This window comes from Malurus melanocephalus, unplaced genomic scaffold (genome assembly GCF_030028575.1).
Source record: "Malurus melanocephalus ecotype Western Australia unplaced genomic scaffold, MMel_1.1 scaffold_489, whole genome shotgun sequence".
NCBI lineage: Eukaryota > Metazoa > Chordata > Aves > Passeriformes > Maluridae > Malurus > Malurus melanocephalus.
Window position 1 is genome coordinate 258,544 of NW_026623721.1, and position 25,202 is coordinate 283,745.

At 39.8% G+C, this 25,202-nt stretch overlaps 1 protein-coding gene across 7 annotated transcripts in view; it reads right to left on the reverse strand.

Moving 5' to 3' along the window:
• Positions 1 to 25,202, reverse strand: part of TRAK1 (trafficking kinesin protein 1) — a 128,646-nt gene that overhangs the window by 60,700 nt on the left and 42,744 nt on the right. For 6 of the 7 annotated variants that reach the window (XM_057381057.1, XM_057381054.1, XM_057381053.1 and 3 more), the window contains exons 2-3: positions 20,853 to 21,145; positions 4,318 to 4,512 (exon numbers count right to left, since the gene is read on the reverse strand). Coding sequence is in view for 5 of the 7 variants with exons in the window: in XM_057381054.1 (XP_057237037.1) it covers positions 4,318 to 4,512; positions 20,853 to 21,145 (488 nt within the window). In the remaining 2 variants the exon portion in view is untranslated. Of the gene's footprint in view, positions 1 to 4,317; positions 4,513 to 20,852; positions 21,146 to 21,241; positions 21,300 to 25,202 lie in introns of those variants that run through there. The other variant, XM_057381059.1, reaches the window with a different exon arrangement.

Here is a 25,202-nt window from a genome sequence, read left to right on the forward strand (position 1 = left end):
CCATTGGTGTCTCAGCCACTCCCACATCCTGTCTGTCTCACCCTCCCTGATGCTGCACAGCCTGCTGACTTCCTCCCAACTTCTCCACCTGGTGAGAGCTTTCCAACAGCAGCACACCTCCTGCATAAATGTAGGTCATCTCTCTCTACCTCAGGATAGGGAACAGCTCTAGGCACTTCCCATAACCTGACTCAGGCAGGCTGCCTTCCCAATCTGAACCTCTGTCTGGGCTAAAGCTGCTGCCTAGGCTGAAGTCTGTCCTGAGGGACAGGTGCTCCAAAACCTGGAGAATGCACCCTGTGGCACACTGCCACCACATCTAAGGCTTGGATTGTTCTGAACTTAGATRAGGATCCTTTCTTTACACCATTCCACAGAAACTTCTGCATCTGTTGGCTGTGTCTGGGATCTGTGCTGCAGATCTGGCTGTTAAGAGAGGATTTTCTCCCAGCCACCAGGTAAAAAAGTGCTTGACCACCCCTAAAGAGCAGCAGCTCCAAAGAAGGCTCAGGACATCCTTGGATCAAGGACAGCCGACAGCTTCTCAGAAGCCACCAGGGCTTCCTGAGGGCACATTCCTGTTGCTCACCTTACCCTTACCTGACACGCAGCAGCAGGCATCCTCAGTTTCTCAGAGAGTTTCCAGATGGGCCCTGGCCCTCAAAGAAACTCAAGGAAAAACCCAGACTGCTGTGCCTGCTCACTGCCTCTGGTAGCTGTGCTCAGAGAGCTGTGCTCTAGGCCTGGCTCTCACACAGACCTTCCCACAGTCACCAGCTAAAAGTGAGTTTGACTGCCCCTAATCTGGGGGCAGGGAAGATGGAATGTCATTTTGCTGTACCATACATTCATTTAAGCTTACTTAAAAGACTCTGCCTCAACAGTTTAATGAGACTGGTCAGATGACATTTAATTTATTTGATTATGCTTTAGGATAAGATCAGCTTATTTTATTCATTTGGCAGAAACGCGCTCTGCTTTCCACCTGAAGGAAATAATAACCAAGATGTGCTTTGGAGTTAAACAATGTAAAAGAACAGCTGCAGGCCTAATACTATTCAGTTCCTCCTAATTCCCTTCTTACCCAATGGCCAACTAAATTTTAATAACTWATTCTCTACATCACCTATCCTGTGTTATAGCTTAAATCCCCACGAAAGCAGTGAATAAATTTAAGTACTTGGATATTTGACTATTCATCTTTCTACCACTATCTTCAAGAAGTAATCAAAAAGGAGAAATAGGCAACCTTATGTCCATCCTCTTGCATTAAGTGGCCCACAAGATTCTGACTAATTCTGAGCCTTTGTGGTTGTGAATTGGACTGAGGATCTCAAAAATAAAAAGTCACAGGAAGGAAGAAAAATCTGCTCTAACAAGCCACAGCAGCATGCCTAAGGGTCATTGCTKATTCTTATCCTATATGGATCAACACAGTGGGAAACTCATCACATTTCCACCAACAGGTTATAAACCAGCATCAATCTCAACACACAGTCAAAAAACTGCAAGCGAATTTTTGTAAGTCATTCTAAAATCAAGCTTTCAAAGAGAGAAGTTACACTATTTGTTCCCACCCTCATGGAGGCTTTTGAAACAAACTAAACAGGTACGAGAGGGGTGGCTTAACTGCAGCACTGAAAATTGTGCAAGCAGTCACACCCTGGAACACTCTCCAAAGTGKYGGTGGCACAATCCACAGAACCTTTMAGCCAACTTATTTAAAAYARSATTTTTACTTTCATAGTTAATTTTGCCAKAAAACAATGTTTGCAATTAATGTAATAATTTTGAAGCAAGCCAATTAATTATGATCTTGCACTCTCATGCAAAGACACAGTCTGTGACTTGTTCACAATGCCTGAACAAGGGTACAGAGAGAAATCTCAGTTTCCAGTATCAGTCTAAGGCTTCAACCAAATTTGCTTAAATTTCTTGAACTATTATCTATACACAAGTGTCTGCCTGCGAGCAGAAAGAAATAAATGTTTCTATACCAAAGATCTCCTTTCGTGCTTTCTCTTTTTCAAGCAGTTACTTCCCAATAAAAGCAGAAAATATACACTGTGGCAGGAATTACACTCAACTTTCTTTTTCATTCAAGCCAGTTGACTGGAAGAAATCTATAACCACAGCAACATGGTAAAGCTGCAGTCACTATGCCTGTATGCTAAAAGCTATATAAAATTGTTAAGTGTTAACAGTTTCAGGCAGCTATGCCATCCAATTTCTCTGCTGTTCACATCTTCATTTTCAGAGAGTAACATAAGGGTTTGGATTAGAAGGGACCTTTAAAAGTGACCTAGTCCCAAACACCCTGCCATAGGCAGGGAACCTYCCACTAGATGGGGTTGCTGAAAACCTCATTCAAACTCACCTTCGTTATTTCTAGGGATGGAACATCCACAGCTTCTTTGGGCAACCTGTTCCAGTGCCTCACCACCTTCACAGTAAAGAATTTCTTCCATGTAACTAATCTGAACTGATCCTCTATCAGTTTAAAGCCATTATCCCTTGTCCTACCACTACAGGGCCTGCTTAAAAGAACCTCTTGGCTTTCCTGTATCCCCCTTTAGGTACTGAAAAATGCTCTGAAGTCTCCCCAAAACTTTTTCTTCTCCAGGCTGAACAGCTCCAACTCTCTTGGCCTGTCTTCAAAGCAGAGTTGCTCCAGCCCTCCGATCACATTTGTGTCCCTCTGGACTTGCTCCAACAGGTCCATGTCCTTCTTATGTTGGGGGCCCCAGAGCTGGACACATATGCCAGGTGGGGTCTCACAAACACAAGACAGGTGGGGAGAATCACCTCCCTTGACCTGCAGACCACGCTTCTTTTGATGCAGCTCAGGATACATTTGGCTTTCTTGGCTACAAGTGCACATTGGTGGATCAGGTTGAGCCATCAACCAACACCAGTAAGTCCTTCTCCTCAGGGCTGTTCCCAATTCATCCTCCACTCAGGCTGTATTTTGTATCCATCCCCAGCAGTCACACACCATTGCATGGCCCACCATCATCTCAGCTGGTAGAAGAAGGATGCTGCCACAGGGATTTTTAAGTTCCTTGTTTCACCAGCGAAACATTTTTCCCATGCTTATTGCACCAGTCCACCCACGCAGACAATTTTATTCATGAGACAGGACTAATCACRTTACTAAAGACTTTGGAAACATTACATTTCAAAATATTTATTTAAGCCAGCTTCTATCATCATTATAACAGCACTAATGGGCTCACAAAAAATCAGGGGTATTACACTTGATTCCACAGATCAGCTTCAGCTTGTCTTCCTGCCCTTCCCACTGTTTTTGTGCAACTGTTGGTAGATGGAGAGTATATGTAGGTTATTTACTAAAATACTTCATGCCCTCTATTGAAGCATGAACATCAGAAAYTCAGTTCTTCATATTATTCATGCTTTTCTTTACCAGCTATGTTCCTTACAAAGTGATTGTTCAGGTGCTTCAAAATGCAATAAAGCCATCTTTGCATAAATTTGAGCCCTGTAACTTGTCCCTTCTGAAGCTCTACAGTGCTTCAGTAAGTCTACCTAAACCTACATACTATTGTAATCCATGTAAATCCACTGCTAGTGCTTTAGCATAGTAGTCATTGAGATGAATCACAGAAGTCTTCTCTAATTGCACCCCTAAGTAAATACCCACAGTGGAAGAAACCAGAGAGACATGAATCCATTCACCATGATAAAAAAATCAACAGGCTCAGACAAAAGAAAAGGAAGACGACAAAGGTCACAACTTTACAAGTGTTCCCTCCAGGCACAATTACTTTTTTTTTGCCTGATAGTATGGATACGAACAAAAGAAAGAATGAAGAAATAAACCACCTCAAACAAATGGTCAATTTGGTTCTCTACAAGTCTCTTCCAGAAACTTAAGCTGAAGCAAAATGATTTAATGCCATGCTCTGATACTGGCACATGGTGCCACCAGGTAACAGTACAATGTGTCAGAGAGTATGTTCAAAAAAAGCAGATTTGGAAAGAGGTCTAAATTGTATAGATACAGAAATTTTAGTCTCTTTGAAAGAGATCACAAGCAAAAAGAAGTATTTCAGTTTCTCTAGTGTTTAATAATGTGGAAATGCAGATGCACAAATCACAAATGTAATGGCTGTTATTGATTACATGTTCCCTTTCTTTCTATCTACCACAAACTTCGAGACCAAAGCAATAAATCACAAACAGTTCCCTTGCTTTCCACAGCTTTCAAAGAATTGCACAGATACTTCAAAGAAGGTAACAAAAATAGCACTATTTTATTTGTCTCTCAGTACAATTTCTGAATTTTTGACTTACGGAAGTACTTCAAGGTCTCTTCTATTTGCTCAGTTGTTAAGTCAATATTCGCATCAGGGGAAATGAGAGGTGTGTGAAGCCAGTCGTCGTGATCATAACCATAGATTGTGTCTGCTCTTAGCTTATAATGAGGCAGCTGCTCTTCCAGGAGACTGATGATTTCAACTTCTGGAAGATTGGTACTATTGCACACATCTGTTAAGGGAAAGAGAAGAATCTGTTAGTTACCTTGAGTACTAYGCATACAAGCTTTCAATGACATCTGTTTGTTTTGATATCAACAAGATTTTGCTGCATCTGAAAACAGTTCAATGCAAATAAGTCTAGAAGATATGCCTGGCACAAATGAYCCTAAAATATCATATTTACTAATAGACAATACAAGGGCATGCTCTCTTAGTGACAATAAGCTTGACCTCTAGAAGCAGGGATATCTATTGAAGAATAAATGGGCCAGGATGGGGAATAGAGAGCCAGTTACAACTGGACTATGAAGAAAGGATTCATGCACAGAGGAATGTACATTTTTTATGTTCTGCTTCACAGATCATTTTTAGCTTGCAAGCYTTACATATCTCCTTAACTTGGTCTTTGACCACAATTTAGTACTACTATACGTTTTTGCCTTTGCTGCTGGCAGATTTTTCTCAAGAAAGAGAAATCYAGGATTGCAACAGCAAACAGTGTCACAGTTCATGCCTAAGACACACAGGTAAAGATGATTACAGAAACTTCKAGGCCACTTATTAACACTATCTTGACCTGCATTCTGTACTGCAGCCTGTCATGTTCACAAATATATCAAGTTTGTACACAGTTCAAAACATGGATACCAACAGCCAACAACAATTGCAMAAATGTTACAATTAAAATTAGACCTTTAAATTTAGGCCAAGAGATAGCTGAGAAGCTTTAACCGAAAAAAAATCCCAGTTCAAGGTAGAAACTTCTTTACCATGAGGATGGTCAAACAGGGGCACAGAGAGGCTAGAAGTTGAGTAAACAACGCCATGAGCACTTACTCTAAAAGACCTGCTTATAGCAGAAGTCAGAACAGATTACCTCCAGAGGTACYTTCCAACCTAYATTATACTATCATGATGAATTTTGAGAGTGTGTCAATACCCAAAACAGTCACAAYAGCTCTAAATAAATACCTTTAATTATCATATACAATTAAGCAATGTCATGCTAAACTTTATTAAGAAACTGAGCAACCCATGCTATGTTTTCAGTAAATACTCAAATCTGCACATTTTCCATTTCCACACCAGGAGWAAACATCACCATCCAGCACAACCCCTACCACCACACACAAAGTAAGAAAGAGCTCTTTAATCCTTTTTTTTGGAAGAGCAATGCACCAGAGCTCCCTCTTTAACCAGGGTCACARGTCTAGCAACTCTTGCTAAGACCTGCCCCAGAGAAAATAGCCAAGACTGTCAAGGCCCTGAGTGCTCCCATGGACCTTTAGTGCCATGAGCAGGCTCATCCTTGTACATCCAAGCCCCTGATCCTGCCCTGTGCTATAGGCAGGCCTGTGCCCCGCTCTGCTCCCTGCTGACACTGACTYATTGGCCAGGCTTCCTGGATTGCTGCCATTTGTCTGATGATCGACCCTGGAGAGTCAAYTTGAACCATTGCTGCCAGCACCTTTGCCCTGCTTGGGAACAAAGGGACTGGGCTGTGCCAACAAGGATTGTGCCCTTCCCATCCTGTCAGCTGCCTGCCTGTGAGGCAAACCTGCTTTCRCTGCTTCCTGATAAAGGCACTGATTTTTGTAAGAGAAACTTACTCTTGCAGGATTGATGTASACCTGCAATTCCACTATAACCTAGTGGAACTCACCTCTGTCAAAGAAGCAGAGAAAGTAGAGAACAGGGAAGTAACACATATTTTTCTATACATCATAAAGTACCTGTTTTTTACCTTTCTAATCCAGAAATGACACCATGCAAAAGCAACCCAAGCACTAAAAACTGCAAGAACATTGCTACTCTACCAGACAACAAGGCAGAGGATGCGAAGATGAACTCATACTGTCAATCTCCTGCCTACACAATTCACAAAATCCAGATGATTAGAACTATTATCCACTGGGGAAAGTTGCTTTGTACTTCATGGGTCAGGGAGTTTGCTATTACCTATCAGGAGTATTCTCCTCTGCCTTCATCCAGACTGTTCTGCTAACTGTTGTACTTATGTGAGTGTCCTCCAATGCCCACTGCAGTTAGATGCCCACATGTGCATGCAACAATGCTGTTTTTATAGAGCTCTGTGCAATGTGAAAATCAGCCTGCACACATCATTTTAAGAGGTCCTTGCAGCCCTTTCAGAGGRACTACTGGCTTGCACAGAGAAAAAAGATCTGTTCCCCATGCTTTGAAAGATGAGAGCCAGCCTGTAACTACAAACCTTTCTTTTTCTCTGGCTACCTTTTTCACTGCTGGCAGCATTATYGCAATGTCTGCAACCATCTGAGTTCAGAAAGGCCAGGAGATCTTCTAAAAACCACCTGCTGACATCCACTAATTTCTGGGTACATGTCTACACATAAAAGACTTTTTTTAATATATATATATATATAAATCTATTTTTGGATTACCCAATTGCTCTCACTGACAAGAATATGGACTTGATTTTTTTCAATGAGATCGTTTGGGAAGAGTTTTTCTGGCCACAATATTAGTTCTCCACTTCCAAAAAAACGCAAAAATCTACTCAGCCTGAGGTGGTCTTCTTGGGAACAAGGAAATAAAAATTTTGAAAAATTCAGACTTTTAGTGTCTTYCTCTTTTTTATTAGCATTTCAAGAGAAACAGACTTTATAAATTAGAAGAGAAAGTTTCAGACAGATAATTTGTACAGGTTAAGTAAATTGGCTTGCTGTATGCCAAAAAGTAGTGAAAAATGAATGCAAAGGAACTGACTGATAAAATGTGAGGAAGTAAAAAACGCGTCATACATGCACACACACACAAACCCCACACAGTTGTATTGCAGAAAAGAAATCCACTGGAATGTGAAGGCCATGCAGTAGAGAAATAAGAATTATCATGGAACATAAGTCAACAAAGAAAATTTTTCTACACTGTCATATCCTGAGTGTTTCTAAGCAATTCCTAATAACTGGAAAAGATATTAATGAGTAATTGGAAAGGCAACTTTTTATGATGCTATTATGATGCTGWTGTCATTAACTTCTATTGCAATTTTAAAATCTGTATACCAGCAGGAAATAGGAACAAGCTCTGATGTAATAGCCTATTTAGAAAAACAGGACACCATAATTACACTTGTTCATGACTAAACATTAGTTCACCATTTAAATCACRGMAATATTCTCAGTGYTASAGTTACACAATCTCTTCCCCTTCAYTTTYCCTTCCTTCCCTTTTTTGAGASGCACMCATTTRTTATAAGAAGATGTGCAGATTAACACCATCCCCCAWCCTCAAACACCAGACACCTTTTTTTGGAAGACCTGATTGTGTTCCACAGAGAATTTTTTTTTTATTTCTAATTAGAACTGCAAAGATAAACAATTAGGTAACTTCTCTAACAATACCCAAGACATCATCTGTGATTGTGATTTATGATTAAATTCACMGATATCCAACAGACATTAAAGCACCACTTCTTGTCCTAGGTGGTACCTTCATTTTATCGAGAAAAATGTAACACACTTAAAACAATTAACTGATCATTAGTAAAAAATGATACAACAAAATGTAGCTGAAYCATACCCTTTTGAATTGCTGTTATGGATTCTGGATTTTGCAGTCTAAGCAATTTTCAACTTTCAATTTTCTGGAAATGTTTGGCAAACAAATTTCTACAGGCAGAYTAAAACCACCTTGAATAGCTAATGAATGATGAACTCATGATTCTTAGTAAAGCATGGATCATTCCAGGTTCTGCTTTTGAAATAAAAAAAATTAGAAATAAGATTTTCTAATGATCTTGCAACTCTATAGCTTTCAGCACTTCATAGAAATAATATTAAAAAAGAAATGTAACTSTTTTTCATATTATTTTTGCAAGTAACATCTTCCACTGCTTTAGTTTCTTCTTAGCTCCATCTCACTTGTTGTGTTGCAAAAATGTATTTCTTCATGCCCTGTTCCTCAGGAAATGAAAAAGGTGCTCAATCTGCTTTGCAGTAATTTGCAACCACATTCCTCCTTGTGCTCTCTGTTTTCTAAATGAGATTAAAACAAATGTTTCCAAAGACTTTTTTCCTGGTCAATTTCTTTTTACAGTTTATAGTCTTCTCTTTCCATAAAGAAGATGCAAAACGGGCAGAACACTCCAGCTGAGCTCTTTTCTGCATGTTTCTTCCCATTTGAGGATCCATGGGGTACTTACTAATGGATTACCTACTAATTTGTTTCATATCTTTTCATACATTGGCATTTGACTGGCTGGTGTATTTCTCCTTTTCTGGACTTATTAAACCTCTCTACCCCATGCCTCTCAAGACAGCCCCTAAAGTTTCACTGGTTGTTTCAGCTTGATTTATATTTCCTTAGAGGAATTTTTATTATACTTGCTGATCTGGGTAGCTTTGACTATTTAATCAGTTCCCTTTCTTCTAGCCACACCTCTATCCATACAAAATGCTCTAAACATAGTAAACTAACTGTTCATTATGGAGACTGAAGTGAGGGTGGGAGCACATCTTCTTCCTTTCCCCATCCTTTTTTTTTTTAGTTTTTCATGCGCAGAGAAAGAGAAATAATTCGTAGGACAACCATGTGCATGAGAGAATATGAGTACATTTGGTTATTTTCAGATGCACACTTACATCCATCCTCTGCTGTAAAGTGAGCAAGGAGTTGATCATACAGAAAATGGAGTGAGAAGTCTRAAACAATTGGAGCTGACTGCATGGAGACAGCACAGCTCTGCAAGGAATGCCTTCCCCCCTCTGCACATAACAACACTGAGATCACAAGCATCGTGTGGGGTGCTGTCACCCACTGTCCTTTTCATTCTGCACTCASACAGCCATGCAATACATTAGGTCACTTCCCATAGAGAGTTACATACATCTTTAGCTGTCAGTGTTACTTGGATGCATGGAACTATGCCAGTGTCTCAGGAACAAGCAATTCAGCTTCAATCAAACTAACTTCAGCTCCAGCTAAGTTCAACAGTAAACACAGGCAGACAGCTATGAAAATCTCATTGCTATCAACATGGTTACCTAAAAGCAGCTCATCTGTCTAAGTCTAGTCCCCACCAGACTTTTGGGTTTCACCTGTTTACAGTGAGAGATGTATCTTACTGTAGGAAAGAAAAATCTAGCTTGACCAATAAAGGAGCACTGACTCAATTTCAGCATCAACTTCACATCAGAACAAATGATAAATTGAGAGAATGAACCTAGAACAAAGAGAAGGCACATGGGCAGGGTCGTGGCCAACAAAGAACAYCCCAAAACATACAGAAAACACACACACAGAAAACAAACTGTACAAATCTCAGAGCCTGCTATCTGCAGAAGCCATTGCAAACACAGTGCAAACAGCTTATCAGTACAGTCCTCACAAGGGACATAAAATATAACATTTCTGCCTGCCTGCATTTTAGTTCAAACCATCCTTTATCTTCATGGTTTTACTGATTTGCTTCAGAGCAGAGCTCCCGTCCCAAGGTTAAAAGGACTCCCAGGTCTCCAGGGAACCTGCCGGCAGTACAACCTGCCACCTGCCGGCAGAACTGCCTTAGTACCCGAACCCCAAATCCCACAGGACATTTTGGCAGCCAGTTTCCTGCTTTCAGCCCACTGCTGGAAGTGGCTCATAAACACAGCCCTGCCAAGAACCAGGGTCAGGGCTCTGCTCAAGAAGGGGCAGGCCAGAACACACAASTCATGACAAGAAAGACCACAAGAAAACTACCCCGAGGCAGTATCATTCCCAGAGCACAGAGCCCCTGGGTTCCGGTCCTGACGGAAGCAAACACCTCACTAACAGCACAAAGCAGCCGTGCTACTCTGAAGTGCCTCCTCCGASCCAAGCAAAACAGCCCCGGAGCAAGAGGCATGTGCAGCACAACTCCACTCTGAGCGTGACCTTAGGGAAGTGCTGGGCTGCTTGGCAACCTTCAAAACACAAGCTTTGGTCATCGGGCTGTATCACACATGCCACCCTGAGCATCTCCCAAGAAACTCCACTGCACCAAACCCCAGCAGCTGGTGCGCAGCCCACAGCCARAGAGGGGCAGTCTAAACACCCTCTCCTTCTTAAACACAAACAAAGCAAACAAAAAGCAAGCCTCAGTAGTCACTCCCGGGCAAATCTTTCACTCCTTGCAACATAAACAAAACATGGTAACTTGTCACTCACAACCTTTTGAGGCAGCTGAGGAAAGAGAAGTAGATACAAGCACAGTAACAAAAAGAGACAAGGGAAACAAGGAAAATTCCGGAAAAAGCCAGAAGAATAAAGAAATCTAGCACTTTACTTCACAGGACAACATATTCCTTTCTTTGGTTTTCAGTCCTGTCCTATTTCTCACACACATATTGCACTCACCCTTGACACTTAGCTCTCTCAAAGTTTTTTTTAAGTTTCTCTGTTTTAAATCTTTGAGAATGGACAGTCAATAAATAACAATTACAACAAATAAAAACCATACAATACCTGTCCAGGGTCAATTCCAGTGCTGGTTCCATACTAGTTAAGTAAAAGTAAGGCTCTCTGCAGAAAAGGGCTACAGCATRGAGGCTAAAGTCCAGCCACATGTAACACAAGAAATCGAAGTTCATCAAGTTGAGGCTATTCCATGCCAAATATTAGTGCATTTTGACTGCTGATTTTGCTCCACGTGACCCTGAGATTAGTCACCTAATCTAGCTCAACAAGCAGCCAGGAGGCCATGACTACATTAGCATTCTTATTCAGCAGGCCCACTAACTATATTCCAATGATGGACACAATGTTCTTCCTGCAGATATTTCCTGGCTGCTTGGGACAGCCCAGCAGCTGCATCTTTCTCATGCTTTCTGTACATTTAGAAAGTGATGGAATGGAGTGAGCTCATCATTTTCATTGTGAAGAGATCCACAAAAAATTAAGAGCAGAGGGAAGAAACTTCTACCACATAATTAGGCTGCTACCTATGCTACTGAAGAGGAAAACATGGCCTGTAGTCATTCATTRTTTGAGTTCTATATGCCCACACAGAAGTCATTAAATATTGACTGAAGTCTATAATTACAAGTATTTCTTGAGCATTATTTAACAATTACAGGCGTATGTACAGAGTAATAGGCAAAACCCCAGAACYTACCATATTCCTATCCAATCTCRGTTCTAGGATGCCCAGAAKGTGGCTAACTGTGCTAAAGGCTTGYAAATAATATTGCTGAACTCAGGCTGGTACACACAMAAYCTACATGTATTGCAATGTAAAGTAARTGGTTAGCTTCTAGGGCTAAGAAMATTACTTCTAACAACAATAACAAAAACCCCACCACAAACAAATATACAAAGTCCAYTTTAGACTGACTTGTCCAAAGGGAAAGATGACCTTAGAATCCTTACATATCTGAAATCTCATTATCTCACTGCTGGCTGCAAAGWCAAATTTTTGGAAGGAAAGCCCTTCAACATGAAAGCTGTCTCATACCTCTGAAACTCAGACTCGTCAAACAGCTGTGGCAGCTTCTGTAACTTGACTGGCATGACATGATTTGAAATCTCAAGTTCTGCTACATCTTTGACCAAAATTGTTCAAGCAGTGGTTCTTCTGCCTCTGAACATGGAAAAATCTGCACACAATCTGGTCTTGAAAACAAAAGATTCCAYGCCAACTTCTTTTTTGCTTGGCCAAACACATCCACTAAAGATTAGGATAAAGTTGGGAATGTCAGAGCTAACAAGGATGAAGACACTTCCAGTGTGAGGAATGCCACTGTTTATCAGGTTGAAGTGTCCCTGCTTTGGTTTCATTCTATAGACACATTCCAGCTGAGTATAAAAGTTGAGACAGATTTGGTGATGAGAGTCCTTTAAACTATTAGAACCCTACAGTAAATTAGGCCATAAATTTCAATGAACTTTGCTTTAAATGAAAGTATGGAAATGTTTCTCCCTGTAAATAAATGCACCCATACTTATGATTTTTACATTAAACAGAAAATAAAAGGAAACTTTGCCACCATGGCCATTCTTTCAGAGTAAGAACAAAAGCTATTCATGTTGCAAATACATGCTGGCAATGCACTGTTCAGCAGCAGTAAGAATAAACACATTCATTAACCATTAGGATCTTCCAGCTGCCAAGAGAGACTGCAAATGTCTCAAAAACCCATTGATAAATCACTGAGTACGGAAAACCCTGAAAAGCAATTGTCCTGCTTTYGCTTGTTGTTCAGCCCAGCTACAAAATGTGCCAGCTACTAAACAATGGTTGTCAACAAAGCTTTCACAGAATCACAAGCAAAACATAAGAATTAAATCTTATGTAGCTTRCTCTTTACAGATGCTTACTTAAAGTGAAAAATATGTTGCTTCATGATGGACACACACATATATATTGAGGGAGAAAAGTAAAACTGAGCTTCACATGCTATGGAGCTAAATTATGGAATAAAAGTTATTTTCACATATTTAAATGCACCAATAATCAAATGGAGCTTTTTAGTCTTCTGGCACTATTCACTGTACCACAACAAGAAAACAAAAAATGCAAAACAAAAAAAATCCCTGAAACATCTACCATGCACTTGCCTTCAGTACTTTCTCCAAAGAACAAACCCAGAACAGTGATGAACATTTACTACTTTCATGCATCCCTACCTCAAATAAAGTACGTATTTACGAATGATAAGTGCTTTCCAAACCAAGAAATATCTAGAAAAAAAAAATTTTACAATGTCACGCTGGACTTGTAATTCCAACAGTTGCTTTCATAGTGACTCCAGAATTGATAGGCTGCAATGAAAACTATGGATCATATTAGGAAGCATATATTAGCAAAAGAGCTAGATAGGAAGCAAGCAGGACTCTGCTTGAGGGATAACCAACCAACCAAACAATGTCATCAAACCACAGAAAGATAATCCATGACAGAATAAAAACATAAACCCAAAATACAGATTAAGAGGTAGCGTAACAACCCGTCACAGGACAGGAATCAGAAAAAACAGACAGTTATTAGAAAATGGTAAGAGCTGGAAAGCAACTGTGGGGAGGATGGAAGAGGGGAAGAATCTGCATTAAGTTGACTCAGAATGCACTAAAAGCCAGCGACACAGAAAACAGGATCATTTTGTCATAGCATGATAGGCAGAAATACAGTCAAACTCATAAAAGAGTTCCAGTCAGACCAAGGGAGCCACCTCACATTAACAGGACTGACATTTTTGGCATGCTTTAGAGAAAGGAAGAGTGTTCAGAATTTAGCAATAGCTGGTTACAGATGTGGCAGGAAAGAGGGAAAAGAGACTAAAACTAGATCAGCTTACAGATGAGATTGGTGACAATAATAATGCAAATAGGCTGTGTTAAGGCCCCTAATGCTAAGGAGACACTGAGAAAGTTGAGTGAGTAGTAGACAGCGGTGTAAAAATTATGAAGGTTTTTCAAAATWATGAAGATAAATTCGTAAGGATAAAGAAGAACTGATATTCACCAAAATCCAGCATAACTAGGGACAAATACTGACAGAAATAGTGCAAGACTGGTGTCACTGCACACAAGAGTAGCAATCATGAACTCCCAGAGAAAACAATCAGCACATCCAGATAAGAAAAAGCTATGGACAGATTCCAACACTAAATAGTTCTGCATGATGGGGGCACTTATGCTGAGGGTAGAGTACTGAAAGTGGCTGAATACGTGATCTCCATATCYGGCATCTGTGGTTTCTGGAGTGAGAAACACAGTCCTGAGCCAGCTGGTCCAACACAGCAAAGCACTTCTTATGGTCGTAAGTTCCAGCTCCATCAAGCAGTATTTTACACCTCTGATATTGACAAAACTGAGAAAAACATGGAAGTCCCACCCCAAACCAGGAGCTGAAAAAGAAACAAATGCTAGAGCAAGCTGTGTTCCTCTAAAAGAAAATGGTAACCACAACAGCAAAAGAGAAAGGTAACTACAACTGTAAAAGAGAAAGGTAACTACAACAGAACTCAGAGAGGTTCAAATAATGGGAAGCAAATCAAAACTGTATTTTATCAATACTTTTGTAACTATTTAAAGTTTAGAAATTAACCAGCAGGCCTGTAATAGATACCAAAAGCAGCCAAAGCACCCTGTTCAACACACTTAGAATACCAAACACACAATTTCTGGTGGTAACTCCTGCTCCTAGAACAGGACAGCCACAGGAACAGCATGCACCCCATCACCTGCACAACAGAAGTAAAGGACTCTCACACCAACCTCTAATACCTAAGGACCTAAAAGTCCCTGAGTTGTTAATTTTGTGTAATCATGCTTTATCGCACTTGAAAGAGAACGAATAGAAATTCAGCCTTTCAACCCAAAAACATTCATCTTGTGGGACACACACACAATGGAATGGAAATTCTGTGGGCCATAAGCATGTCTTTTAAATTAAAGTGATTACATAAAGAAATGGTCAGAATGACACCAGTTACCAGGAGGATTTGTCCGTTATCAAAATTGGCTGTTAGTGTCACAAAGAGTGGTAATTTGGTGGMAGAGAACAGTATTTCTGTTTCATATAGGAACATATTTAAAGCCTGAATAGAGACCGGATGAAAACCCAGAGAGAACTTTCTGCACCCAAACACTGCTAAGAAATTGTGTGAGTGAGGCTGGACAGYAAGAGAAAGTTGGTTTCTCTGGATGTTAGGACTACTTCCACTGCAGTCAGTGCAGTAACTGTACAAGTTACACAACCTGCAATGAAGACCAAACAATACCAGATACCTTCCTGCTGAGAAAAAGACATTTCATTGTTTGATCCCTCCAGTAATGAAACTTTGTTTCTAGAATTTTTTTTTAATCTACTTGTRTTTATTACAAAGAAAATAAGACACAGAACAGGTTACTACCACAAAGAATTTCCCAATAATGCCAACAGCCCTCAGGAAACTGTCTTGAACAGCCAGAACTCCTACATGCATTTAGTAGGAGTAATTAGTACAATGAACAAATGAATCATGCAAACTAATGAGGGAGCTGGGCAATTTAAATTACAGTCCATTCATTCGCTCCCTTTTCAGAGAACGATGAAGGAAACCCAGATGGCATATTAAGCAGTTAGCTCTTGAATTACAAATACCAAAACCATTGCAAATAGTGAGTATTCAGACATGCAAATACAAAGTTAACTTACTGAATATGTCTAAGGATAGTGTGCTATGCATATTTTAAGAGAAACAAAGAAAAAAAAACCACAAAAATATTCTGGCAGTCAGACAGCTATCACAAAAATAAWATCCAGTAATGTTTCAGACTTCCATGCCCACTGTGCTCTCCCTTTCCAGAAGGACAGGAYTTGTCTGACAGCAGCTGACAGATAAGAAAGAAAGGCCATCAGACTAAGAGGCTTTTGTAATTCATAAAATTGGGACTACTGAGCAATTTAGTGAYACTTCGTTTTTTTCATGTCAAGATTACAGCCCCTCCTGCTCGACAAAAAAATGGGATGGGGGTGGTGGTTGTGTTAGASGAGAAAGAGAAGAAAGCCCCCAGCTCCAGTTGCTGTTTTCATCAACATCTGACTGAAAAGTATTCAGGTCTGTACTGCAATTGCAGAAAAGACAGACCTTTAAAAGCATTTCCACTCCCTTCCTAGCAAAACGAACACTAGATGGTGCTACATCCGTATTCCTATCCATGCTCTCAGATGAAGGGAAAAAAGGAAAGAGAAAAGGAAGAGAAAACAACTAGGACACAATAGGTGCCCCCAAACACAGCAACACCAAGCCACTTCCATACAGTCCTGCCCCACTGTCCACCAACTTCGGGTCTGGAGTCTCCTCCCTATTTACCTACAGGAGCTCCACAATCAGTAGCAATAGAAACTCAAAGTCTGACTACATTGTTCTTTTCTCCTAAATTTTGCTAACAAAACCTAAAATGAAGTATTACAAAAAATCTATTACAACAGCCACTGAGTCCATTCTCAGGTTTAGTGTTTATAAAGTATGTGCTCCAAGAGCACTTCTTTTATAACTTTTCAAACCTTCACAAACATTTTTTTTCAATAAATCAACTACCCTATTCCATTTGTCCTTCTGTGCTGAAGTTGGCACAGATTAAGATGCAATTACTTGCATAAAGCTTCACTTGCAGCAACTATGAACTTTAGATGGTGCTTTAATATCAAATTCAGTGGGAAAGGTGCTTTTAGGGTGCTGTCCCCTTCTCAGAAAATGGCTTAAGGAAATTTTTCACCACACTGTTTTTTGTCACCTGGGCCCAGCCCTGCAGTGCCTACTGCCCGTGTTACACAAAACTGCATTTAGGCCATACAGTAAGATAGATCAGAGGTGTGACCTAACCAAAAAGCAACCCTCATCTCCACCCTGACACAAAAGCAGAGCAAGGAATCTATCCAGACCAGTTGCCTAAAATACCTCCAGTTGTACTCCCACAGAAATCTGTTCAAGTACAGTTCTGAGCTGGTTTGGGGACAAGAAGTGTTTAAGCCAGCCCTGCATCCAAGAAAACATGCTTAGCACAATGAGAATGTGCAATGCTCTCAGATACATGACATCTGCTCTTGGGTCCTAGGCAGGAAAGATGGTGCTGCTGACAGAGAATGCCAAAGTGCCTTTCTACTGCCAGCAAACAGGGAAACAAAGAAAAAAGAAAAAAAAAGAAAAAAAAAAAGGAAGCAGCATTGAAAATTCCTTGAGCATCAGTGGTCTTGAAAAGTTCACTAGCAAAATGTGTACATCATATAATTTACTATTAGTTACATCAGAGATAGCTCCAATTACCGTTAGCTTGCTATATTCCAGAAAGCATCAGCACACCACACTACATCTGAGTTTCACATTTTATTAATTGAGCTCAATCCTTTGTTTGAAAGAATTGTGGCAGATAACTTTTACAATAGGCTGTAGGTGTTAATCTTAGACTAAGAAAAAATAACAGATTATCCTGACTGCTGAATTTGAACTCTCAAATGAGTCAAGGTTTGGCATCAGAAGAAAAAGTATGATATATGTGGGTTTGATATGAGCAATTTCTTTCCCACTAAACAATTTAGAAGTGTAAAGAGAGCTAACTTGTCAGTCAGAGGTAAACAAAGTCTTCATGTTAAAATCTCTGACAATCCTTATTCCTCCTCAGGTATTTATCTTTCAGATTGTTTCAAGGGTTGTCATAGTTTTGCTTAGTCCAATTTTTAGTGGTGGGGGATGGAGATCAAGAAACCACAAAGATAGCTGCTGTGAAAAGTCCTAAGAGTGTCTCCTTCTTCTTCTTCTCCAGCAAAGAGAGCCTTACCCCCTTCCTGTGTTTCAGAGCCAATCCATCATTAGTTCTGAAGTTGATAGACAGGCTAACCATCAGGCCTGGGCCAATTACACAAGATAGTTACACCTCTGTGATGACGTATTTTGTAGTATTTAAGAAAAAATTCAAAACAAGATAGATGCGGCCGCCATGTTTAAGTTAATTGATAGCATGTAGTTTTAGTATCTTGCACTAGAAAAAAACAGAGCAAGAAAGTGAGAAGATGTAAGAAGAAAAATAGAAACACCTCAAGATCACAGAACAGTAAAAAGAAGCTGTGCCCTTGCTGTGATTCTCAGACAAGCTAAAAGAAATAAGTTGTTCTTAGAAAAAGACTATTTCCATCATATTGAGAAAGACCTGTATAGAGAAGTAAAGCGACCTTGCTGTGAGAAAAAAACCCTGGCCTTTTGAGGATCAAACTATTTTTAATTACGAAGCTAAGAAATAAAGAAAAAGTTTGCTCCCCCCACGAAGTTTTAATGTAGAAAAAGCTGTGTTTTATGTTCTGCCAGGAAGTTTGTAATAATCAGACTCACGTCGCTGAAAAAAACAACATGGGCCTTTAAAGGACATTTCTTTTCTTTTCTCCTGCGAGGTAAAGAAGTTCCTTTCTGCTATTAGCAGTTTTACAAACTGTTTCTCAAAAAAGAACACATCCCACAGCTAGAGCTGTAAAAATGTTGTATCCTACAACGCCTAGACAACAGCTGAGTGTTTTGATCTGTGTTAAACTTTCATTCTCCTGCCCCTCTGTGTGTGAGGGACAACATGGGAGGGGTGGAGATGGGAGAGACTTAAAAAAAGAGATGAGTCCCTGAGAAAGTATAACAAGTGTCTTAAATTGTCCATTTTATTTTTCTTCTCTTTGTAAATATCCCTATCTTTGTTTTCCAACCAGTGCCATTCTTAGTAGTGTGTAGTAATAAATCTATCTTGCAACTTAAGTTATGCAACCTGTCTGACTTTTTGTAGAGTACATAAGTATCTTTCTTCCAATTATGTTTATCTCAAAGCCATAAATTTTCGTGTTAATTGAGTTTTTTCGCTCTCCCTTCTCCCTCTTCGGTGGGGGGGAAAGGAGGGAACGTCGTAAGCACAGTTCAAACCACGACAAGGGTATACACTGCATACCTGAACAAAATGCTAATAAAGATTTTACAGAGGGAATATGAGACCAATTCCTTACTTTCAGTCTATGCCCTTCGACACCTTTAAAAAGCACAACAAAAAGCTGAAACTCAAAAATCCATAAGCACCAAAAAAACCATCCCAACTAACCAAACAACAAAATCACTGCTATTTCTATTTCAAGTCACATCATGTTGTCCTCAGGTCACAAACAGTACAAATCTGACACCACAAAACAGCAAATCCATTAAAAAAAGCAATTTAGGATCAATCTGTAAACAACACTTGGCTGACACCTAAGTAAAAAGAAAGAGATTCAAAAACTGCATCAGGCTTGAAGGAATGTGAAGCAGCAAGAACATGCACTGGCCTCCATTCAATAAAAACTTTTTAGAAGTTTAAAGAGTGMGTTTGTCTTGCCTTTCAAGGAACCATAATCAAGAAGGCATGGTGAYTCATGAAAGAAGTTGGTTGTCCTGGCTTGTAGTCAGAAACAAAGTTAAATTCCCTTTAACAGGRCAGTGAGGAGAGGGAGTGAAGGGGATACAGGCCACAGCCAACAGAARAGATTGCAAGAACCTTCTACAAGGGCCTAGAAAACAGAGTTATAYTACCAGGAATGCATTTATGTGATGTGTAGTTTCTAGTCTACCTAACAAGCAAATACCTACATGGAAGTCAAAAGGGTGACCCATTTTTGAACTAAAGAGTTAAGGAGCTCTAAATCCACGAAAACAAGGAAGGAAGGATGCAAGTAAGTTTCTCTAAACAAAACATTTATGTGATGTAGACACATACCTGACAAAGTCACTCCAGCGTTAATTCTGCTGCTTGCCATCCCAAGGAAATCAGGAAGGACTTGAGAACAGCCCTGCCCTTCTTTCCATTTTCGTTTTTTTTTTATTACAATAGCAGCCCTTAGTAACTATACAGCTGTTGGGCTGAGCTGAGCTAAAGCATGCTACTAAAGCAGCTGCTGATGGTCACCATTAACAAGCTCTCTGACCTACAGACAATTCTATAAAGGGCTGAAAGTAACTCTGTATAAAAGCATCTGTSTGCCAATTAGAATTGCCCTAGTCCTATTTCTGTTTTTTTTCAGACATGTCATTTCTCCCACCCAAAAAAATGAGCTGACTCCTCAAACATTACCAAAAGGACTTAGAACTCACAAGATCACATTAGGCGAAAAGAACCCTCACAGCTCAGTCAACAAACCATGCATTTGGAATGGAAACTGCCTGTCATTTTRTGGCCATAACCATGACTAAACTGAGTTACAGTAATTATTCAAATTCCAAAAAAAATTGTGTCAGCTGACAACAGCACTAAGAATCTAATTCTATTTAAAATACCATACTTCAACACATATTCAATTCATCTGTATGAATCTATAAGAAGGTATTCAACCTTTCACAAAAGCATGCAGAAGAAGCTGTTCCATATACATTAACTTTTACTGTTCCAGAACTAATGCAAAAAAATGAAATGGCTTTGAAAAGCAAAAATATGTACAGTAAAAATACTTTAGATCCTATTTCTCCCATCCCTTTTCWCCCACAAAGCAATTCTCTGATGAAGATAAAAATCTTAATTATGCTGAATATTAGGAAAAGCATTCCATAAACTTAAAGCTGCAGTGTTCCCTTCTCTTCATCCCCTGACTCTGGCTGTTTCCCAAACTTCAAGTAGTTCAACTTCCCTAGTACATAAATACAGTAACCTGGCTTCACAGCTGTCATTGGTCTGGCCTGTTTGGAAGGACCTTAAACATTACAAAGTGCTTTCACTGGAAATCCTGGTGCCTGTAAATCACTTCTTAAACAGTAAGAAATGTACAGAAGAGCGGTGGCACCGTCCATGAGGCCCATACCCCATTGTGAATTTTAGAACAGAAACTTAACTCTACACCCCCACATGCTTACCAAGGTTAAAGATTTGACTGCTTACCAGTAATGGTGCAGGCATCTCTGTACTCTCTGTAGTCTGGCACATCATCTTCCACCCCTTCACTTACATAGTGCTCCTCGTGAATGCCTGTGTCGCAGGCTAGGACTGCATGGTTCGACAGCTCCGAGGGAGGCACAGTGGCGGCCAAAGTGCAGTCGTGCAAAGCTGTGGCGTCCAGCTTGGCAGGTTTCACAGGCTTGTACAATGTGCCATCAGGGGGACCAGCACTGGAGACTGGGGCTGGCTGGCACARATGGAACTCCTTCTCTTTGCAAGAGTTGGCTTCAAGAAGTCTGCAGAACACAAAAGAAACAAATGTTCAATTCAAGCCATTCCAAACAGCATACATTAGGATAAATAATWTTCCTTTCCTTAAACATTAGTTTAACCTGACAAATTCAGCAAATGCTAAGCCCCCAATACTCTCCACAGGGCAGCTGCCTAACACTGCACTTTGTACACTTGCATGCACTTTGCACCTTGCACAGTAGCAAAGTGCCACTGCTTGTATTGTGTTTTTTTACCAACAGCTGATTAAACATCCATATTTTTGCCTATCCAAACTTGCAGTAAGCACAACCCACTCACCCTGGCTCATTCACCAACTTTTTCTCACATTAGCCAAGCCAGAGCTCTGTGTAACCCAGTGTGTGTATGAGCCAGGTACACAGACATGCTGCATATCCCTGGTTGATCGACTGGAACTTTAATAACATCATAATTTAAAATCAACTGATAGCAAACAAAACAGCAATTAGAAGTTTATACCATAACCCTACTAGACTTTCTTCTCCACTGCACAGCCCAGCCCCTCACTGACAGACTGGCAGCTGGCACCTCTGCTCCCTTTACAGAGTACACAGAAAATAAAACTCAAGGCGCACTGGGTTATGGGGTTGACCACAYTGCTGCTCCTCAGTGTCTCAGCCTCAAACAGGAACAAAGTCACTCAAGGTTGGATACTGATGGCCTAGCAAGATTAAAGAGGCCAGAGAAGGAATGAAGAAGAGCACATTTCTACCAAAACTTAACCCAAACCTTTTGAGTACAGGGCTAAAGGCTCTGCAGTAACTGGTGGTATGGCACTGCTTTTTGGTTATCAGCACTGTAASAAAAAATGCAAATRCCTCCTGCTAGGAAAGGAAAATATAAYCATGGGATTGCAGAAAAACAGACTTGGGAAAGAACTTGAAAGACTTTATATATGTAGTGGCTACAAGGCATAAGCAGCAGATGAAGAACAAGCCACACAGGAACACCCACATAACATGGGGAAACCACAAAGACAGGCAGCAAGAAGACAYGACTGCACTGGTTTGCAAGCAGAAGGTGTGGATGCAATTCCATATGCAAATGTAGAAACAGAATATGCTATGTTCAGTGCTTTGTTGAGAATGAGATGCACAACAGTTTTCTTGAGAATTCTATGCAAAGAGAGGACTCTCTAATCTCTAGGAACGTGTCCGATAACCTTATTTTGCTGTTAAAGTTACACTCAGTATTTTGGCATCTTGTTTTCTGRCATTTCTAGCCAATAACATTATTGYTCCACCAAACCRCRSCAGTATTTCTAGAAACTCACTGCAAGACTCAAGTATCAGTCTCTAAACTGTCAAGACAGAGATCAGGTGTTTAGACYTTCTGGGAGTAAGATCCAGAGAAGTCTTGCAACAAAACTGGAACAGGCACAAGCATCATCTTTTCTCTACGTATTTTTTCCCCTTCAGCACAGGTRTAAGAACAAAAAAGCAAAATTCTCTCTGCCCCTTTCAGAGGGTCTCAACAAGGATACATGTGCACCAAAATCAATGGAGTAACTACAAAACAGATAGGCAATATTAACTCTTGGAAAAAAACACCCTTGTACACAAAATAACATTTCAGTAAGTTTTCCTCAATTACATACATTGGTACCATTTAACTTGGAAATGATTCTTACACTCAGAGACTCAAAAACTCTATTTTGTAAGGATYAAAAAAGCTAAAGGAACATACTAAATTGAATTATAAACTTATACCATACCGATAAAAAATTATACTCTACTGTGGTTGATGCAGGAAGTGAAAGTTTCACTTCGAGTGCTTTCACAGAAAGTATTACAGTTCTCCTGCAGAGCACCCATTATTCCTGCACTTTCACAGTATATACTGAAAAGAACAATGGGGTTACTTGTACTGATTACTTTTTAAATTGACCCCTTTCAAGTGGCTTTTTGGAAATAACAAGAGGAAGATTACTGATATAGAAATTAATTGCTCAAATGAAGTTGGAATCAAAATGTGAATCTTAATTTTGCCCTCCATACTCAAGATAGAAACAGTTTAAGCTATAAACAAGAAAAAGCACTGGAAATACACTGACTGACCGATTAGACAGGTCCAATTTTGTCCTAGCTGCTACCACACATCTGTGAGTTACATTTGTTTTGAGAAACTGTTAGGTAAGTCCGTTGTTATGAACAAGGGCATGACTAGGATTAAGTAACTAAAAGCACCAACACCACTCTTCAGCTTTTCTTGCCCTCCTCCCCAGGCCCTTGCCTTAGCAACCTTGGGAACATAACATCACTCCTGAATGAAATAACACTGATAACCAAGGTGTGATATGTGAGCAGTCTTCAAGTGAGTTTTGRGAATTTAAGGTCTTAAAATTCTTCTGAACAAATTACATCCAACATTTKACATACCTGATCAACTTTACTCATTCCTGACTCTCCCACATGCTCCTCACTTTTGGCCAGAACACAACATTCCAATTTGCATTACAAGTTTGTATTGAATGAGTTTCACCTCTYAATATTCACTCCACTTAGGTGGAGGTGGAACCAGTTCTCCCCCTCCTGTAAGCTGCAGCCCAACAGCTCCTGCCTTGTCTCTGTTAACAGTAAATAGAGATACACATCCTGAAACAAAAGCACTCTTCCTTCACACAAAAYGTTTCACCGTTGGCACTTAGGGAAACTAAACAAAAATAAGCTTGAAAGCACAAAGAAGGAACAAAAGCCAACTCCCCCAAAATTCACAACAGTCAGTCTGCCTGGTCTACTGTAGAAACACATGGAGCTTCTACATGAGAAAGTCAAGTTCAGGATTAAACAAGAGAATTTGCCTTGATCTTAAAACCTTGTATCATGGAAGAAARAAAGCCAGCATAAATGTGTATGTCTGCTTCCTTTCCTTTCAAAGTTATTATATATCCTCTGTTTCCATACACACAAGGGAGAAATATTGTCCACTCTTATAAAATCTACAGAGGCACTGTTTAAATGGCCTCTTTTGCAAAGCAAATATTACCACCTAATCCAGGAAGTGCCCATTTTTCCTTTAAACTTTCATCTAACTCTTCYTATTGCAGAAAATAAAAACAGACTTCAACTCAGCACTATTTATTTACTAGTTTACCAAAACAGCCATGAAGAGAAATGGACATTGTAGCTATTGTACTCATGAAATACACAACATYAATATTATTCAGTCTGTGTCACCTGCACATACAATATTCATAAACAAGATGGTATAAATTGTTATTGCACTCTTTGGTATTTACTCCTTCTGACATACTAATGAGGTTATAAATTGTTACTGCAGCTTTGTACTTAACCCTGACATCCAAACAAGAGCATTGTTTCTAAGACTACGACTTCTTTTTAATGAAAATCCAACACATTTCATTCTTCCTACTGCATATGTCAAAGCACCCTGCATATAGGATTTGAATAATTCCTCTCCTACCTAATATGACATAATTCAGCTTTTGCCTCAGTTAGCTATATTGTACTGTTTTTTCCAGTCTAAATACAGTGACAGTTTGAGGCCAGCAGACAGATGTGGGACTAAAGAAATATTTCAATTGGAATATTTCAACTTAATYCTTCAGAGTAAAACTGCTTGCTGAAAGTGCAAAATTCCCTAAAGTTTATCAACTACATTTTTTCAACAAAGGTCATTCTACCCCAAATCCCTTATTTGTCACTTGTTTTTTTTAAAGGCATTCATTCCAACCTTGCACTTTTTAAGAGTGATCACATAAGCACAAAGACTTGCTCCTGCACGTTACCTTTGCAGAATGCTCAGATTTTGGTCTAGCCCAATAAATGCTTAAAATAGAGTATTTGCATATCACACCTTGGTAAATCTGCATGATTTACTGTATCAAGACCTTAAATTCTACATGTAGCCAACACCATTCAGCAATCTAAGTACATCCACACAATAGACTGGACTATGACTGCAATGTAACTCAGATTTGATCAAGAAGCACATTGGGTACTGACTGTAGCATACCTGTGGCAGCCCAGATTACAAAAGGCAAGTCAAGAACTGACCTGTGATTAGTCAGCAATGTGTTCC